Source organism: Grus americana, chromosome 29 (assembly GCF_028858705.1).
Source record: "Grus americana isolate bGruAme1 chromosome 29, bGruAme1.mat, whole genome shotgun sequence".
Taxonomy (NCBI): Eukaryota; Metazoa; Chordata; class Aves; order Gruiformes; family Gruidae; genus Grus; species Grus americana.
The window spans coordinates 3,395,007-3,411,874 of NC_072880.1; the positions used below are offsets into that span (position 1 = coordinate 3,395,007).

General features: G+C 57.9%; 1 protein-coding gene across 9 annotated transcripts in view; it reads right to left on the reverse strand.

The window, feature by feature from the left end:
- Nucleotides 1–16,868, reverse strand: part of LOC129197596 (cell adhesion molecule 3-like) — a 33,506-nt gene that overhangs the window by 11,751 nt on the left and 4,887 nt on the right. For 2 of the 9 annotated variants that reach the window (XR_008574351.1, XM_054806200.1), the window contains exons 2-10: nt 6,299–6,439; nt 5,927–6,079; nt 5,567–5,704; nt 5,158–5,328; nt 4,666–4,756; nt 4,091–4,260; nt 1,941–2,063; nt 639–764; nt 43–108 (exon numbers count right to left, since the gene is read on the reverse strand). Coding sequence is in view for 6 of the 9 variants with exons in the window: in XM_054806200.1 (XP_054662175.1) it covers nt 43–108; nt 639–764; nt 1,941–2,063; nt 4,091–4,260; nt 4,666–4,756; nt 5,158–5,328; nt 5,567–5,704; nt 5,927–6,079; nt 6,299–6,439 (1,179 nt within the window). In the remaining 3 variants the exon portion in view is untranslated. The remainder of the gene's footprint in view (nt 1–42; nt 109–638; nt 765–1,940; nt 2,064–4,090; nt 4,261–4,665; nt 4,757–5,157; nt 5,329–5,566; nt 5,705–5,926; nt 6,080–6,298; nt 6,440–16,868) is intronic. The other 7 variants (XR_008574352.1, XM_054806204.1, XM_054806202.1 and 4 more) reach the window with 6 other exon arrangements.

Sequence of the window (16,868 nt, forward strand, 5' to 3'; positions counted from 1 at the left end):
TCTGCTGGGCTCAGAGGGCAGGGATGGGGGGCTCTTACTCACACATCACCTCTGCTGGGATTTGCCGATGTCTGGATGTGACCGTCTCCCCGTGTCTTATGCACATACCTGCTGGGCGGATGAAAAGTCCAGGGATGGGGAGATGGAAATGGCGGAGGGGAAAGAGGAAGAGGAAAAGGCGGAGGGCTCAAGGGACGGTGAGGAGGGCAGGGAGAGGGAGGAGGTGGCGTCAGGCACAGACAGGGACAGTGGCACAGGCAGTCCTGGGGTAGGGGGTACCAAGCCGTGAAGGACAGATGGAGAAATGGGGTAGGAGCTGCCTCCACCTGGTGCATGCAGCTCCAAGGACTCACTGGGACACCTCCACGCTGGGATGAGTGCCAGCACGGGCATGGGCAGCAGTCCCCAAACACAGGAAGGCTCCATTGGCTGCGCTGGGTTTCTCTGGACATGGGGCAGGTCTGCAGGACAGGGAGCTGCCTCCCTTTACCCCTGCCCCATGCTGCCTGCTCACTTCAGGGATGTAGCCCTGCTCCCAGAGACCCACTGAGAGGGGAGCATGCCCTGCACTGCCTGCTCCGATGTGGCATGGGGGTCTTGGCTCCGTGCCCTCCCCGTGCAGCTCCCCCACCCCGTACCTTTGTGTCTGATCAGGTAGTGTCCCAACACGATGAGAAGACTGAGCAGGAGGAAGACAATGACAGCAACCACCCCGCCGATCACTGCATGGTACGTGCTGGAGGTCGAGGGCACCGGGCTGGCATCTGCCCACACAGCAAAGGGAGAGAAAACAGAGAGAAGGGGATGCTGCAGACCCTGCCACGCAGCAGAGGCTGCTGCTCGTCCCATGGACTGCTCAGGGCTACAGGCGGGCACCTTGGAGGGCCCAATCCTTCTTGGCTCGGTGCTATCAGCTTGATCCTGCTGCAGACGAGAGCTGTCAAGGCAGAAGCAAGAAAAAAGAAGGCAGCGGGGGAAGCAAGGAGGGAAAAGCAATGGCCATCAGTGCTGGCTCCTGGGGGAGTGAGCCAAGAGGAGCTTCGACGGCTGAGCTGGGAGCCCTGTCTGGGCAAGAAGGCAGCTGAGAAGAACTGTGATGGGCAAACCCATCCCTGTGCCCAGCTGCCTACTATGTGCCCCAGGGAGCAGCACCAGCAACATGCTCTGCGCAGCCCATGGTACCTTTGCCTTCAGGCCCAGCCATGATCCCACCACCCCACGCTTCACGGTGGGATTTTTTGCCTCAAAAGGGAGGCTAAACACACGGCGGAGCCAGGCTTGGCTCACTATTCCCCTGTGCTGTGCTAGCAGGAAGGTGATGTGCAGGCTGGCACGGCCGCACACTGCACCCCAGGAGGTGACAGCACCCCAAGGAAGGTGGGACCTCATGGCCAGTCTCAAGTCAGCCGCATCTTGTAGCACAGTCCGCACTGGGATTCTGTGTTAGCCCTGGTACACAGGGACAAATCTGCCTTCCACTCCACTCCACTCCACTCTCATCGTGCCCCATCAGCTCAGAGAGGACAGAGCCATAGAAATGTTCAGAGGAGGCATTCAGACAGGATGGGGTGGGAAAGACGACAGGGGAGGCGACAGGACAGAGGGATGACATCTCACATGGACACAAGGCACAGGCTGCAGCTCACAGGCAGCTGCTGCCACAACCTGCCAAGAAGAGCTGGAAGGACCATTATGCAGCTCAGACTCTGGGGCCTTGGCTCCTTCTGTGGCGTACCACCACCCCAAAGTCTTGAGATGGTGGCTGCAGAGTCCACACATGCCAACAAGCAGCAGCACAGGGACTGGGGCCTGGCTGGGCACCTGGGACGTGGCAAGGGTGTCCCTGGCCCAGGGCTGGGCCACCATCCTCCTGTGGAGCTTCTCCCGCCAGGCTAGGGAGCAGCGGGTCCGTAAAGAGACAGAAAAGGAGCTTACGGTACCTTGGATGGGAGCTGGAGTGAAGGATGAAGCGGTGGCCATGGAAGCATGAGAGATGGGCTGGGAAGGGCCCGGCGGAGGGGCTGGAGTGGAGTGAACGTGTGGGGTGGGGAGCTGGGAAAGATCTGGGGAGGACGACAAAAACACAGGGACACGAATCAACCCTGGGAGGTGCCAGTGAGGCGTGACAGAGCCCATCAGAGGGGACCCCAGCTCTCCCCAGCCTGATGGGACCTATTCTTCTCAGTGGCTCCTTCCACAACCCCTTTCTTGGCCACAGGTCCTGCTCCTCTTCTCCTGCCACCATCCTCTGGGACACACTGCTGTAAATATCTTCTCCTATCTCCTACCCTGCCAGCACCCCAGGTCACCCCTTCCTCTGTGAGGGACCCCACTGGGCCCCTTTTGCCTGGGAGCCCTGGGACCGCAGTGGCTGGAAAGCACCACCCACCATGAGGTGCCACCTAAACTTTCCTGTGCACGCCCTCAGGGACTGCTCCATCCTTGCTCCCCCTCGCTGCCAAGCAAGGTGGCTGCTGTGGCAGGCAGGCTCGGGGGCTTGGCTGGGCAAAGTAGCTGCTCCAGCGATGGTGCCCGAGACCTGAGCGGCTCTGGGGAAAAAGAGGGATTTGATAAGGGGAACCAAGCCTAGATGTGGAGCTCCTCTGCCAGGAGCTGTGACACCAAGTGGGTGAGGGACACTGGTGGTCTGGGTGCTGCGTGCTCGTGGACGGTGTTGAGCACCCTGGATGCTGCTGTAAGCCCATGGATGGGTGCTGAGGACCCTGAGGGCTGCTGTGCTCCTGGATGGATGTGGAGGACTCTGGGTGCTGCTGTGTGCTCACGGCTGGGCTCAGGAACCAGCTCCCTGTGTAGACCCTGCACCCAGGGGGACGAGGGGACACAGGGGGTGACAAAGGAATGACTGCACAGAGTTGGGCATTTAGGGGCTCATTCTGGGCAGGCAGAGGAGAGGGACTCAGGGGGACAGGGTGCCCGAGGTGCCACTGCTGCCATGCCCTCTACCCACAGCCACACTAGAGGGGAAGGACGTTGAGAGTGCCCAAAACAGGAGGGGAGAGAAAGGGGACAGGAAAGGGAAGAGCTGGAGCATGTAGGAATGCTGGAAGATGGATAGTCCAAGGCTAGCAGAGAGGAGAGAGATGGCAAGAGATTTGGCAGAAGAGGAGGATAACCCGAAATCCAAGGCCAAAAATGCAGGGAAACAGGCTCCTACCAACACAGGAAAGCTGCTGGGCAAGAGGCTGGGTGCCGAGCACAGGAGTCAGGGCAGCACCACCACCAGCCAGGGACAGGCTGGAGAAGCCCTCGCAGCCCCACACAGCTCTGCTTAACATGCGACACATGGTGCTTGGATGCAGCAGGGCACAATGACAGCGAATGTGGCAGCAGAGCACAGCCGTGGCGGGGGGAGGCAGCAAGGGGACTGCAGCATGCAGGGAAGCAGCGGGTGCTACCCCTTCCCATGCAAGGACAGGTGTCGAGTGGTGATAGACTCTGGGGACACGGGATGCAATGCAAGCCTGCAGCTCCAGCAGCTCAGGGCAAGCCATGGGGCCTGTCTCCAGAACCTTGGGACAGGGCTGCCAGGGCACCTCGTGGTTTGGAGGGGTCGGTGCTGTCTGGAAATCCTCCTTGGCTTATGATGGCGACACGCAGAGGCTTCCTGCCTGCGACAGGCTCAGGAGCACTGGCCTTTCCTCTTGCCCCAGAGACTCCAGCAGAGTCCTGCCTGCAGCCCCTGCAGTTCCCCCATCGCACCCTCTCCCACTCCACATTGGAGGCAACAGCAACTGAGCTCAGCATGGGCTGTGCCATGTCCCTGCCCTGACCCCCCCCAAACTGCTCTCTGGCCTTCTTGGCTCCAGGCAGCAGCCCTGCACAGTGCAGGGAAGGGCTGGGGGGCTGGATGTGGCCGGAGGAACTGGGGATGCAGCGCTCTGCCAGCGAGCGTGCCAGGACCCAGCCGCATGCACGCACCCACGCAGTGCCACAAAGACCCCCTCCCACCACAGCCCTCCCTGGATGTGTGCCACTTCACAGGGAGACACAGCCAGGATGGAGGTGATTGTGCCAACAAGCAGTTGCTGTGAGAAGCCGGGTGATGCCAGTGCCCTGCGGCCCCGCTTACCGCTGACATCGAGGTTGTACTTGGCCACGACGCTGCCCATGGAGCTGGTGGCCGTGCAGACGTAGGTGCCGCTGTCACTCTTGTTGAGGAAGGGGAAGATGAGGACGCTGTCCGAACTTAGCTGCAGGGGTGCGTCGCTGCCCTCCTTCTCCCACAGGAACTCCTGGGGGCTGCGGAGCGGAGTGGTGGTGAGGCACTGCCGCCCCCCCCAGCACCCTGGGTGGGCTGGGGCAGAGCGGAGTCCCTGCCCAGGCAGTGGAGGTGACGACGAAGGTGTGGGAGCATTCGAGCAGGAAGGAAATACCGCATTTAGGGATGAGCCAAGATGGATCTGCTGCTCCAGGGAGAGGACAGGGGCTTTGCCTATTCTCTGTGGGGTGCCTGGCCCTACCTGGCATCGATGCCAGGCCAGCGTGCGGCCCTGAGCCCACACAGCGCTACCTGTGATGCCCTGCCCGAGGCTCTGGGGAGGGCTAAGTGGTGGTTTTGGGAGCCTGGCAGTGGGAGGACGAGTTGGCCAGGGCCTGGCAGGGCTAAGTAGGAGAAAGGTGGAGGGGGGGGGGGGGGTGTCTTACATGGGGTTGCCCTGCCCGTCACACTGTAGCTGGAGCTTCTCGCCTTCGCGTGGGTACTGGGGATGCGGCTCAATCTTCGCTGTTGGCTTGTCTGAAAAAGGAGGAGAGGCAGAGCTGTGTGACTGCCTGTCCCAGCCCCGCACTGTGCAGGGGCCTGCCGGGTAGCAGGAGATGGCACAGACAAGTCTCAGGGAGATGGGGACAGGCAGAACACAGGGGACAGGGACAGACAGGGGAAATCAAGGGCATGCATGCACAGGGGAAGTGTCACTGTGCCATGTCCCTACGTGTGACAAGACTGCTGTACGCGCAGATTGATGAGCCTGTATGCATGTGTGCGTGATGGCTGTATGTACGTGTAAACGTAGGGCCATGTACGTCATGTCTGCTGAACTGTGGTGGTGCTGAGGCCTCCTCCATCTCTCCCACCTCTCCACAGCCCTGTCCCCTTCCCCATGTGGCCCTGTCCCATCAACCCCATGCGCCACGTACAGTGGACCTGCAGCTTCTGCGTGGTCGACCTCTCGGAGTTCTGCAGGGACTCGTGGTCCACAGTGCAGGTCACCTCGGCTTCGTTGTCCTCCTTGGTGACGCGGAACTCCACCTGACTGCTCACAGTGAAGGTCTTTCCATTGGGGTCCTCCACCACCTCGGTACCCTCGTCTGTAGGGACGGGGGACAGTTAAGAGCTGATGGACACAGTACCTCAGCAGAGGCATAGGGCTGATGTGCATGTTGAGCAGGGGACACCCTGTCCCCGTCCCTTCATTGGCAGTAGCATAGGATGCCAGTATGGTCCAGCACCGGGCACCGCTGCAACCCTTGGTGCCCCATCTGCCTCCATGGTGTCCCCCAGCCATCCCAGTCCCTCAGAGCAGAGCCCCACTGCTTGGGCACCCACCCTTCAGCTCCTTGTTGCCCTTCTTCCACCGGAGCTGGGCTGCAGGCTTGCTGCCAGAGGACCGGCAGGTCAGCCGGGCTATCTTCTCCTCATCAATGGGCTGCTCATGGCCGAAGATCTGGGGTTTCTGGGGGATTCCTGGTAGAGGAAGAGGCAAGAAATACAATAGCCTATTAGCTGTGTGTGTGCTGCCACCCAGAGACGGATGCACATGCAGAGACACGTCAATAAACACAGCAAGAATGAGTCAACGGGTAAGGATGCAGGAGTAGCAGGGATGAACAGCTGTATAGACAGCATCTTACAGGCAGGGCAGCAGGAGACTGGGAGCAGGTCATGGGGCTGCCATCGGTGGCTTACCCAGCACAGTGACCAGGGCCTTCGCAGTCCGCACGGGCATGGTGAAGATGGAACAGGTGTATTCCCCCTCATCTGACAGCACCACGTCACTGATGCTGATGGTGAGCTCGTTGGGTGTGGACCTCTCCAGCTGGATCCTGTTATCTCGCAGGGCTGGGGAAAAAAGGAACAACAGGGTGAGTGACAGGCTCAGTACCACCACACCCCTCTGCTAGGTGGCATCACTGTAGGTGGGGAGTAGGAGGGAACATCACCCTCTGGGGCACCATTGGCCCTGATCCACTTTCCCTCTGCCTCAACACCACTCCAGTTCTGGAGCTGGCTCCTCTCCCCCAGGCAGCCCTCTTCCATCCCCAGCTCCTGTGCACGTACCTCGTTTCTCCCCAAAGTAGAGGGTCTGCTGGGCAGGGTTGGACCACTGCAGCGAGGAGTCATCAGGATCCTCCACCTGGCACTTGAGCACCACTGTACCACCGGCCACCACAGTCTCGTCCGACGTCGTGGGCTGGCTCTCTGGACACAGACAGGAGAGGTTAGTGGGGGCCCAGGGTGTCGCCTCTCCCCAGGCATGCATGAGCATCACTGAGCAACCAAGGGAAGAGAGGGAGGAACACAGCAGTGTCCTCAAAACCCCTGGGACAAGCAGGGCTCCAGTGCTGGGGTGAATACAGCTTGCGTAGGACAAACATTTTTTCCAGCTGACCCCAAGCCCTGGATGGTCAGGCTACACAGACTGGGGGGGGGGGACTGGCTCAGCTGCTCTGGGTGGCAGCATAGAGGGGCATGGGGAAGAGGAGCAGGTGCTGCCAGAGGTCTGGCTGGATCCAGGGAGATTGTCAGTGTAAGTGTATGCCAGTGTGCACATGTGTGTATCTGCGAGCATCTGTACAGCCCCTTGAGTATGGATGTGTGCGCACTCACGTGTGCTTGTGGGTGCGTGTCCCTCTCTAGGGACAAGGGATTTCTATTGCATAGGCAGCATGCCTGTAGCAGAGCCATCCCGTGCACCCTGGAGACAACAGGGACCTGCTCACAGGCATGTGTCACCCTGGGTCTCCCACTACGATCCCATTCCCCAGCAAGGAACGGCCCCGCTACAGCTGCAGAAGCAAGGACCAGTGGGCAGGATCCGTCCTGCCGCCCCAACCTGCGGCACCAGCTGGGACAGCAGCTCCCAGTCTGCTGCTGTCCCCAGGTGGTAGCTCCATGCCAACCTGCACAGAGACATCAGCGTCAGGCCTGGCTCGGAGCACAGCCCCTGGGGCTGCTGGAAGACACAGGCAGCTGATGCCCGCCAGGCATGAGTGGATCCAGGCAGGAGTGGGGGTACACCAGGAAGCAGCTGGAGAGCCTGGCACCAGCACAGGCTGAAGGCGCCTGGGGAGGCAGCAGTTCTGCTCCACTGCCCTGGCGGTGCTGGCAAGCTGGGGCTCACACCCGTGGCGCCTCCGTGCCAAGCACCCCATGCAATGGGATGCTCCGCTGGCCATCTCCACCTCTGCCTCCAGCATCCACAGCCCATTGAGTGTGGCCTGTGGGGTGCAGTCAGTGGCCTGCTCTCCATGTCACTCCTTAAGGGGATTTTCTCTTGCTCACGCTGCTCCTGGGCTGTGCACGTTCCTTCCCAGACACCGTTTCCTCAGCTAAGACATCATCCTTTGCTTCCTTCAGGCTCCTCGGAGGGCTCCATGCTGCCAAGCAGCCCAAGGGCAGAGAAGAGCCGCAAAGAGTAGCAACAGGATCAGATAACCCCCTGCCTGCCCCAAGGACAGCTATTTTGGGAAAGCCAATGTGCCAGTGAGCTGAGCTGCACAGGGAGAAGGGGAGACTGGCTTGCCCAGCCTGGGGACTGCACACCCTCCTCACCCAGCTGGGTCCACAGGCAGCCACATGGAACATGGATGCTGCTGCTGCTGTTTGCATTTTGCTCATGTGCTGGGCATGGGGCTTCACAAATGTTGTCTTCCATCTCAGCTCAAGTTACGTTTAGGCAGGGACTTGGCCTCAGGACCCCAGAGCCATGGGTGATTCTGCCTGTGTGCCTACACAGCCTGCAGTGCAGTCCTGATTTCACAGGCTTGTTTTCCTGCATGATATTCACTGCCTAGGAGAAGCTCCAGTTATTGGAAGGAGGGGTGAAAGCAGCTTCAGTGGAATTTCCCCATTTTCCACTCAGAATGGTGAAAGGAAATTTCTTTTGCTTACACTGCAAATTCCCCAAAGCTATCGCAGGGAGGAGGAAAGAGTGAAGAGGTTTTGGAGGAGGGCAAGAGGACGAGGCTGCCGGGCTTCCCAGGGACCACTTGGCTTGTGTTAAACTCTAGAAAAGGCCAGTCTGGAAAGCATATGAATCCCTCCCTGCCTACTCCCAGCAGCCATGATTACCAGAGATGCATCAAATTCAGATTAAAAATATTTCCAGGGTAAAGACTCTCTCTCCAGTCCCAGGAAACTCCTCATCACGAATGCTAATGTTTCATGCTTGCTATTGAAGTTTTGCTCCTCTCCACCTGTCTGGGTTTGATGGCGAGCTCTTGGCCATTGCTACGTTCCTGCCACAGTTGGCTGAAGAGCCTCTGGTTCACATCTCCTTCCCTGCAGACGTTTAAAGGTGGTGATCAAGCCTTCCCCACGCGCCAGCCAGCCGGAGCGCCCAAGCCTCCCTCCACAGCCCGTCCCAGCTGCTGATCACAACCCAGGCTCTTCCCCAACGTGTCTCCAGTTTGCTCAAGGCCTGGGCACAGTGGGAGGTCCAGTGAGGACCACCAGGACCCCCCGATGCTGGGGATGGCACTGGGGGAGTGGGACACACACACCCCCCACCCCCCCCCCCCCCGCTGTAGGGGACATGTCTCTGCCACATCATACGCTGAGGTCTGCAGCTCAGCTAGGGATCGAGGCCACAGCTCTCTGTCTGCGCCTCCTGACTGGGGAGATCTGTCTGTTAGCTTGTTTTAATTTGCTTAACGATGCCTTTGTGCTGCTACTACCATAATTAGGGGATTAGGCTGTTGCAAGCCACTGTTGTCCAAACTCAAAACACTCCAACTCGGATGCAATTGAGGACAGGGTCTAAAACCCACGCAGAACAGATCCAATCTCTTAACACAATTACCATCACCTGCCACAGCACTGGCCTCATTAAGGTATTATTGTGGGGAGAGGTTAAACAGAACAAGGTGCATTTCCCGTGGGGCTGGGGTCAGGTGATGCCACCCGCATCCCTATGCTGGGTGACACACAGTGCACCGCACTGACCCATCGCAGCTCCGGCTTGGCCTTGTTGCTGACCTCCTTTCTCCCTCCCCATCTCACAGTTGTACAGCCAGGACCACCAAGATAGGTCTCCAACCCCCCGGAGACCATGCTTCTGTGGAGAGATGCAAAGAGCTGCAAAGCCACCTCTGGCTCTCCTGCCTGTAGGCGTGTGCCGGTGGCTTGTGCGCGGTCAGGGGACACAGCCCCACGCCGGCCCCTGCGGCAGAGCCCCTCCGGCTCAATGCACTGCGCCCTCTGGCACGACCTAGATACTCGGCTCGCCTCCGCGCCGCGCGCCTGACAGCTTGGAGGAACAGATGGGCACGGCCGGGCCGCTGTGCCAGTGCGGCTTGATTTAATTAAAAACCGCCGCGGCTGTAACTTGCTGGCCCTTGACAGAATAGGGGCAGAGCCACTGCGGGAGCTGCCGTGGGGCCAGGAGAGGAGGGGCAGCAAGTCCCACCGTGGGGAGCTTCACCCCCTCCCACTCCTGCCACCGCCTGCGATGAACAAGGCATGGCCTGCGGGGTCCTTGTCCCTCCACAGCCTCACTGCTGCCCTTACAGGCAAGACCCCCTCCAGCAGGGCAGGCAGGGGGGCACAAGGGGCAAAGCTGCCATCCCGCGGCTGGGGACGGTGGCGCACTAAGAAGGAAGATGCCTCATGCACTGTGACTGCTCCCAAATCCAGCAGCTCCAGCCTCAGCACAGCCCAGTGCATCCTCCTGGTCAGATCCTGGGGCTTCTGAAGGAAGATGGAGGGCAGCTTAGGCTACCCAGCTCACACCGCAACAGCCCTTCAACAGCACTGCGAGGAGTGCTGCTATGGCAGGCACCTATCACACAGCGGTCCCAGCCCCCCGGGGGCCCTGGGCAGCACCCTGGGGGCTAGTAGGCACGAGAAGGAGCAGAGCAAGAATGCTCTGGAAAGCTGGCTGCAGCAAAGGCTTTCAGGTCTTCCTGGCATACTGGTTAAAACAGCCCCCGTGAGCCCGGGGACAGGTGCTGGCCACTCAGGGAAGCATCCGCCCTCACTGTGCCAGTGACTGCTGCCAGCGCAGAGCTGCTGCCACCTGACAGCTCGGGCTGGCACAGTCCCCTCGCCCTCTCTCTGCGACACTGCACGATGGCCAAAGCAGCTCCTGGGGCCACCCCACCGCCACAGTCCAAGGGGCTGTGCAGCCCAAGCCCCGGCACGCTGGCGGGGCTCAGCACCAGGCTGCACGGGAGGACAGCTTCTGCTTCCACGCTGGGGCAAAGGAGGCAAGTGCTCAGCCCCAGGGATGTTGGCGTTGCTCTGCAGGGATAAGGCAAGGCAGGAGAAGCATGCAGTGTTTGAATCCAGCCTTCCCTGCACTGTGCTCAGCCAGCCCAGGACCCCTGCACTGCCAACAGCCCTCCCATGCTCATGGCTCTCCTCTCCAGGAAGGGGAAGTGCATCCTTCAGACCTACACCTCCCATCTCCCAGGGGCCACCCAAGCCTCGCTGGCCACCTCAGGCCCCTGCCATCATCCCGCAATAGGGTGAAAAGTTATTTTGCAGACAGCAGTGAGGTCTCCTGGCAGGCAGAGGACCCAGCTTTCCCTCCACAGGACCCTCCTGGAGGAAGCCAGCCCCGCCGTCAGGCTCAGTTACGGCCTCAGACCTGGGGACAGGCAGAGCAACCTCAGGCACGCCATAAAATACCACAGCAGAGGCTTTGCCAGGCCCTGGTTTAGACCAAGAGCTGCTGCCTGTGTTTGTTTCAGATCCCAGTCAGTGCAGTGAAATTAGAGAAGCACTGCACTCTAGGAAAGTCAATATTTCATTAATTAAACCTATGCACTTTTGCAGGGGGTCTGCATGCATTTTTATGCAAAACTACCAGAGTCACTAGGACCCTCTCCCAGCATCTGCCAGGCACATCCACCCTGTGCCCATCCAAACCTGCCTCCAGGCTATGAAAGCATTTCTGTTGGGACAGAAGCAGCCCAAGCCCTGGAGGAAAAGACCCACTGCTTGAATCCCTCAAATGCCCCCAGCCCCAAAAATGACACTTTTAATTTTCCTCATTCTTTTCTATTTAGCCTAGTTTCATCATCATAAAGATCCAATTTATTTCTGTTGACACAGACATTTTCAAAGGTAAGTTATCTCCTCTGAAGACTGTATTTTAATAATTCACTCAGCAGCCATGAACTGCAAAGCTCCATTTCCAGCCGCAGGCATCCTTCCTGCGTGGTGACACCAGAGCAGCCCAGCCAAGGTGGCAGTTTTGAACTTGGTTGATTGCAAACCCGGCCAAGCGGGCTCAGACATCTGCTGTGCAAGCTTGCTTGCAAGCTGATTTGAGTAGCGTGTGAATCCACAGTCTGGGATACCCAAAGCCCAACTTCCAGGCTCCTCCTCACCGGCAGCTGACTTGCTCCAGATTTTGTTAGAGGGGAAAAACCTGCTCTTGTTTCAGTGCATCTGCTCAATGCCACCCCATGCTCCTCTTTCCTGCGTGCCCACCTGTGGAAGCCAGCCTCACCAGCACGCTCCAGCCATCAGACAGAGGACACATCCCTCCAGGAACCACAGGGCAAGGGGCCCTCCTGCAACACCTCCAGGGCCAGCTCCTTTTCCACTTCCATGGCATTTAGACATCTCTCATGGCTGCAAGGCTTTACCATGCGCTGTCACCAAGAGGCAGCTAGCAAGATGGGACGGCTCTGTGCCAGACAAGCAAGAGCACGGCAGAGGAGGATATGGGCAGCAGGAGGTGAAGGGAGCAGATGGAGAGCCAGGCTGCAGGCTCAGATCAAAAGGTGGTGATGGGAGGATGTCGTGGTTTAACCCCAGCCGGCAGCTAAGCACCACACAGCCACTCGCTCAGTCCCCCCAGTGGGGTGGGGGAGAGAATCAGAAGAGTAAAACTGAGAAAACTTGTGGGTTGAGATAAAGACAGTTTAATAGGTAAAGCAAAAGCCACAGAGGAATTCCCAAAACAAGGAATTAATTCACTGCTTCCCATCAGCAGGCAGGTGTTCAGCCATCTCGACAAAAACAAGGCTCCATCATGTGTAATGGTTACTTGAGAAGACAAATGCCATCACTCCAAATGTGTCCGTGTCACAGTCCCCCCCACCCCTCAGCTTTATATACTGAGTATGATGTCATATGGTATGGAATATCCCTTGGGTCAGTTGGGGTCAGCTGTCCCAGCTCTGTCCCCTCCCAACTCCTTGTGCACCCCCAACCTACTCACTGGTGGGGTGGTGTGAGAAGCAGAAAAGGCCTTGACACTGTGCAAGCACTACTCAGCAGTAACTAGAACATCCCTGCATTATCAACACTTTTAGCACTAATCCAAATCATAGCCCCATACTAGCTACTACGAAGACAATTAACTCTATCCCAGCCAACACCAGCACATAGGGATGCAAGAAGCCAGGCTGATCTAGGAGAGGACTAGAAGTGGGGACATCCCCATGCTGTTGCCCCGCTGCTCTCCCGATGAGCAGGGGTATTCCACACAAGCTGGGCAGGTGATTCTCCCTGCCACAGCAAGGCCATAGGGGCTCTGGCATCCAGATGCTTCAGGAAGTTTCCCAGGTTCTCTTCACCCTCACAGGGACAAATCCATCCAGGATCCTGATTTACACCCTCTGGTGCCAAAACCTCCCTCCGGCCCCTCTGCCAGCCCCCACCCTTGTACCTCTAGCCCACAACAGCCAGCCTCTCTGACCCATCCTTCTCACAAAGCAAGGGATTTGATCTGAGGGTGACAAAGGACTGTCGCATCAACACAAATGCTCACTGCAAGTGGAAAACACACAATTCCTGAGTCTGCTCCAAACTCCAGATCTTACAGACAGGATTGTTGTGACATGCCGTTCTTCAACAGGTGACTCTGCAACAGCCAAGTCCTCTGCTTTGGGGGGCTTGTGATGTGCAAGATCCAGATGTTAACAGGAAAACAAACAAGGGGACCTGCTGTCCAAACTCCCAACATGATGGGAGCTCGCTCCTTACAAGTGAAACAGTCAGCTGAGTACAGGGGCTTCCATGCCTTCAAGTGTGGTCCACGTGAAAAACCCCGACTCCCCACCCTAAACACCAAGTTCTGTATTATTTCTCTGAAAGCAGACATGTACATGAACATTCTCTGGGAAGGGGCAAACCAAGAGGACCTAGCTCCTCATCACAGCCTGCTCTGAACCCCAGGCCTTTGCTGGGGTTCTCCCAGGACCCCACTAGAGACTTGGCTCACAACCTCCAGGATGCCACTGATGCTCTCCAGCAGCCCCAAGCCCTCCACAGGTGAAAGCAGCAAGGTCCTGGTCCAAGGGGCAAACACACTCAGCCCAGAGCACTGCCAACAAATTGCAGAGCTGCATCCTTCTCCCAGGGTGCACGGATGCAGTCACCTCCCTGATAGACCCTGCCCAAGGGTACAGTGAAAGCTGACAGCTGCCTATGACACCTGACCAGGGTTAAGCAACTGAAACATGGCCAGCAATTAGCAATCAATCAGCAGCCAAGAAAGAGAAGCAGCTGAAGAGAGGCTGGTTGCAAGTGCTGCAGAAGCTCTCGGATCGCAGGATGCCCTCCTCCTCCAGCCCTGGCTGGCTGCTTTTAGAACAAGCTGACAGAGCCCCTCCTGCGTGCCTTCGAATAAGTCCTCGCTGCACAGCTTCCTCTGCTGCCATGCATCAAAGCAGAGCTGGGAAGCAGCCTCTCCTCTGGGACCAGCAGGAGTCTGCTTTCTTTTCCTATCAAAGCACATAGCCCGATTCCCCCCCCCCCCCCCCCCCGACATTGACTGCTTTTCCAGTTGCCCCAGGGCTGGACAAGCCCCTGCAGAGAGCTGGTATGGGAGCAGGCTGGTCGGGGGACAAGGAAGCTGGGGAACCCCTTCGATGGCAGCAGCTCCTGCCTGCAGCTTTGGCAGCCGCACAAACACAGGACGCCGCTGGCGGCTCTGTTCAGTCGTGTTTGCACATTCACACCAGTCTGGTGGCCAATTAGCTCAGCAAAAGGCAGCGGCATCATCAGGGAATCCCAGCTCTGGGCACAGCGATTGCCTCCTTCCAAGGCCACCAGCAATCCCATGGCCGAGAGGATCTCTTGCCACTCTGACCTGCAATTTGCCAGCCAAAGCCCAAAGCTGCAGCCTGCCCTGGGAGAGCAGAGCGCCCAGCTCAGGCACGCATACATGCAAGCCTGCTGAGTACAGGCAAGTCCTCAGAGGAGACAGCGCAGAGATGAGGGGGAAAAGCCCCATTCTGGGCCACCACAAATCATCCAAGCACTGTGACAGCCATCCCCAGTGCCAGAGCTTTCCTGGGACCCTCCAGAAGGGGACTAAATTCCCTCGAGAATGAGCAACAAGCTCACCCAGACCCTCCTGTCTCAGGCCTCCCTCCAGCACAAGGCAGCAGCAGAGGCAGGCAGGGTGACCCCTCTCCAGGGCCCTCCTCCAGTTTGACAGCAAACAGCTGATAGCTACTTTTTTGAGCATGTTTTTTAGCTCCTACCCTAAGGCCAATCTCCAACATGACTGTTGCCAAGGGAACAAGCTCTTTGCTTTGACAGTTCTGTTTTAAGGATCTCCTGCCTGCCCAGCAAGGTGTCTCAGAAATGGTTGCTTCGGATGCCCTGGTACATCGCTTGTTGCTTTGCAGGCATCTAAACACTTGGCAGCAGAGCTCTGCCCAAGCTGGCATGTGAAATTATCACTCCCAACTGTCTGAGGATTAAACACACAAGGTTGTGTAAGAGGATATTTATAACAGCAATAAGAAATGGGGAAACCCTGGCAGTTCTGCTGCCCTCCTAGGGGACAGCATGCCTGCTGATGGGCACCACACAGTAATGTAGTCTTCTGACTTCCCAGAAAGACAGGACAGAAGAGTAATTTCAAAAGATTAAAATACAGGTTCAGTCCTGCTGGTCTTTCAGGTGGCTGCAGTGGATGCTCTGTTGTGCCCAGCTGCAGCCAGGAGTCCCCAGTGGATGCCCAGGGATAATGGAGCACACTCAGGTTTGGTTGTGGCCCACCAGGTCATCTCTGTTGTTCCATGGTCTGTCCCTTTTGGGGATGAAGTCCCCAGCATCACAAGGAGGCAAAAAAAGCGAGAAACCAAAGCTAGTGAGATGCAGAGAGGCAAAACAGAGCCTCCCAGGAAAGTGTCATGATGCTGACTTGTTACTGTGTTCATCTGCTTGGGGTGAAGGTGTTTAAAGACAAGCTAAGAGCAGAGCCCTGCAGCACGCAGCCAAGGCAGGAGCACCATTGGCAGCACACTGCACCACCAGGCTCATCTCCCCACCACACATCAGACTGGGAGGAAAGCAGAGTACGAGTCTGATGGCAACAGAAATGAGCACAGGGAGCTGCTGCTCTGGGCACAGCACCAGCACAGACACCACCAAACACATCCCACCTCTGGAAAACAGGTCCCTGGAGTGCACGGGGCAACGGGGTACCAACGAGCCCTGTCTTCTGGCACAGTCAGCCCTGCGCTTGTCTCCTGACTGAGAAAGCGAACCCAGCTCTTGTGCAGCATCTGCGCAGCGGGTGGCCCAGGAAGCCTTCTGCTCTCTGTGCCGCTGGCCACTCAGACCAGAAGTGTCAGAACTCACTTTCCCTGGAAACATTGGCCTGAAAACAGCAGCAAAAGCAGTAGTCTGGAAAAGCTAATGCTCTGCATTGGGCTCACCAGTAAATATGCAATCTGAAGAATTGTAAGGTGAGGAAGAACATCTGCAGATGGAGCACTGCCCAGAGCATCACCTGAGAAAGGGGCAGGTCTCCTTAACAGGATCCTGTAGCAACAAGGGGAAGCTCGCAGCTCTGCTGCTCCACAGCCACAGGCAAACTCTGGGGTCACCTGGAAAGATGCTGCCGTCTGGCTCCATGGCAAGCGCTGCTGCCCTCCAGCACGTGCCTGTGACACTGGGGAGCCTCCGCAATCCCTGGGCGGTGAGAGCCGCAGTGTCCGACGCCTGCCTGTGCGCACACTGGTCCCTGTGCCCTCAGCCCGCATTACAGTGGAGGCAGAGCGTGACGCCAGGCAGGTGACTGGAATGGTTAAGCACATTCCTGCCCAGCTCTTATCGTGTGTCTTGGCTTCTCTGCCTCCCTCTGCTGTTATTGACTGCTTGTTTTAAGTAGCCTCATCTGGGTTAGTGCTTCTGGCGTCAGGACTGCCCAAACACAACACACAGCATTACTGTGTCCGACTCCTGCCTGGCTCCTCTCCTTCCCCCCCAGCCAGCAGAGCCCTCCCTCTGCCACAGCAACCGCACAGCCCAGCGCTGGCTATGACAGCAGCAGAGGAGCCGAGACAGCCCTAGGTGAAAGCAGGAGCTCTTTCAGAGCAGGATGGAGAGCCTCATCCCCTAGCTGTCCTCACAGGCAGACAGAGGAGCCGGGGCACCAGGGAGATCACTTACACTGCACCATTGCTGCATGATGAAGGCTCTGCTGCTGCATCTCTTCATGGCTGCAGGTGCCTGGCCAAGAGCAGAGGGGAGAGAACCGGACCAGATGGTTCAAGCTGAGCTGACCCAGTAATTCAGAGGAGGAGAATCAGATACATCTGACTACGTGGGTGTTAGAGCACTGGCATCGCCTTCAAGGTCCTATGGAGTCAATGAAGAGCCAAGCATTGAGGAGGCAATTCAACCTGTGCAGACAGTGTCAGATGACCTGCAT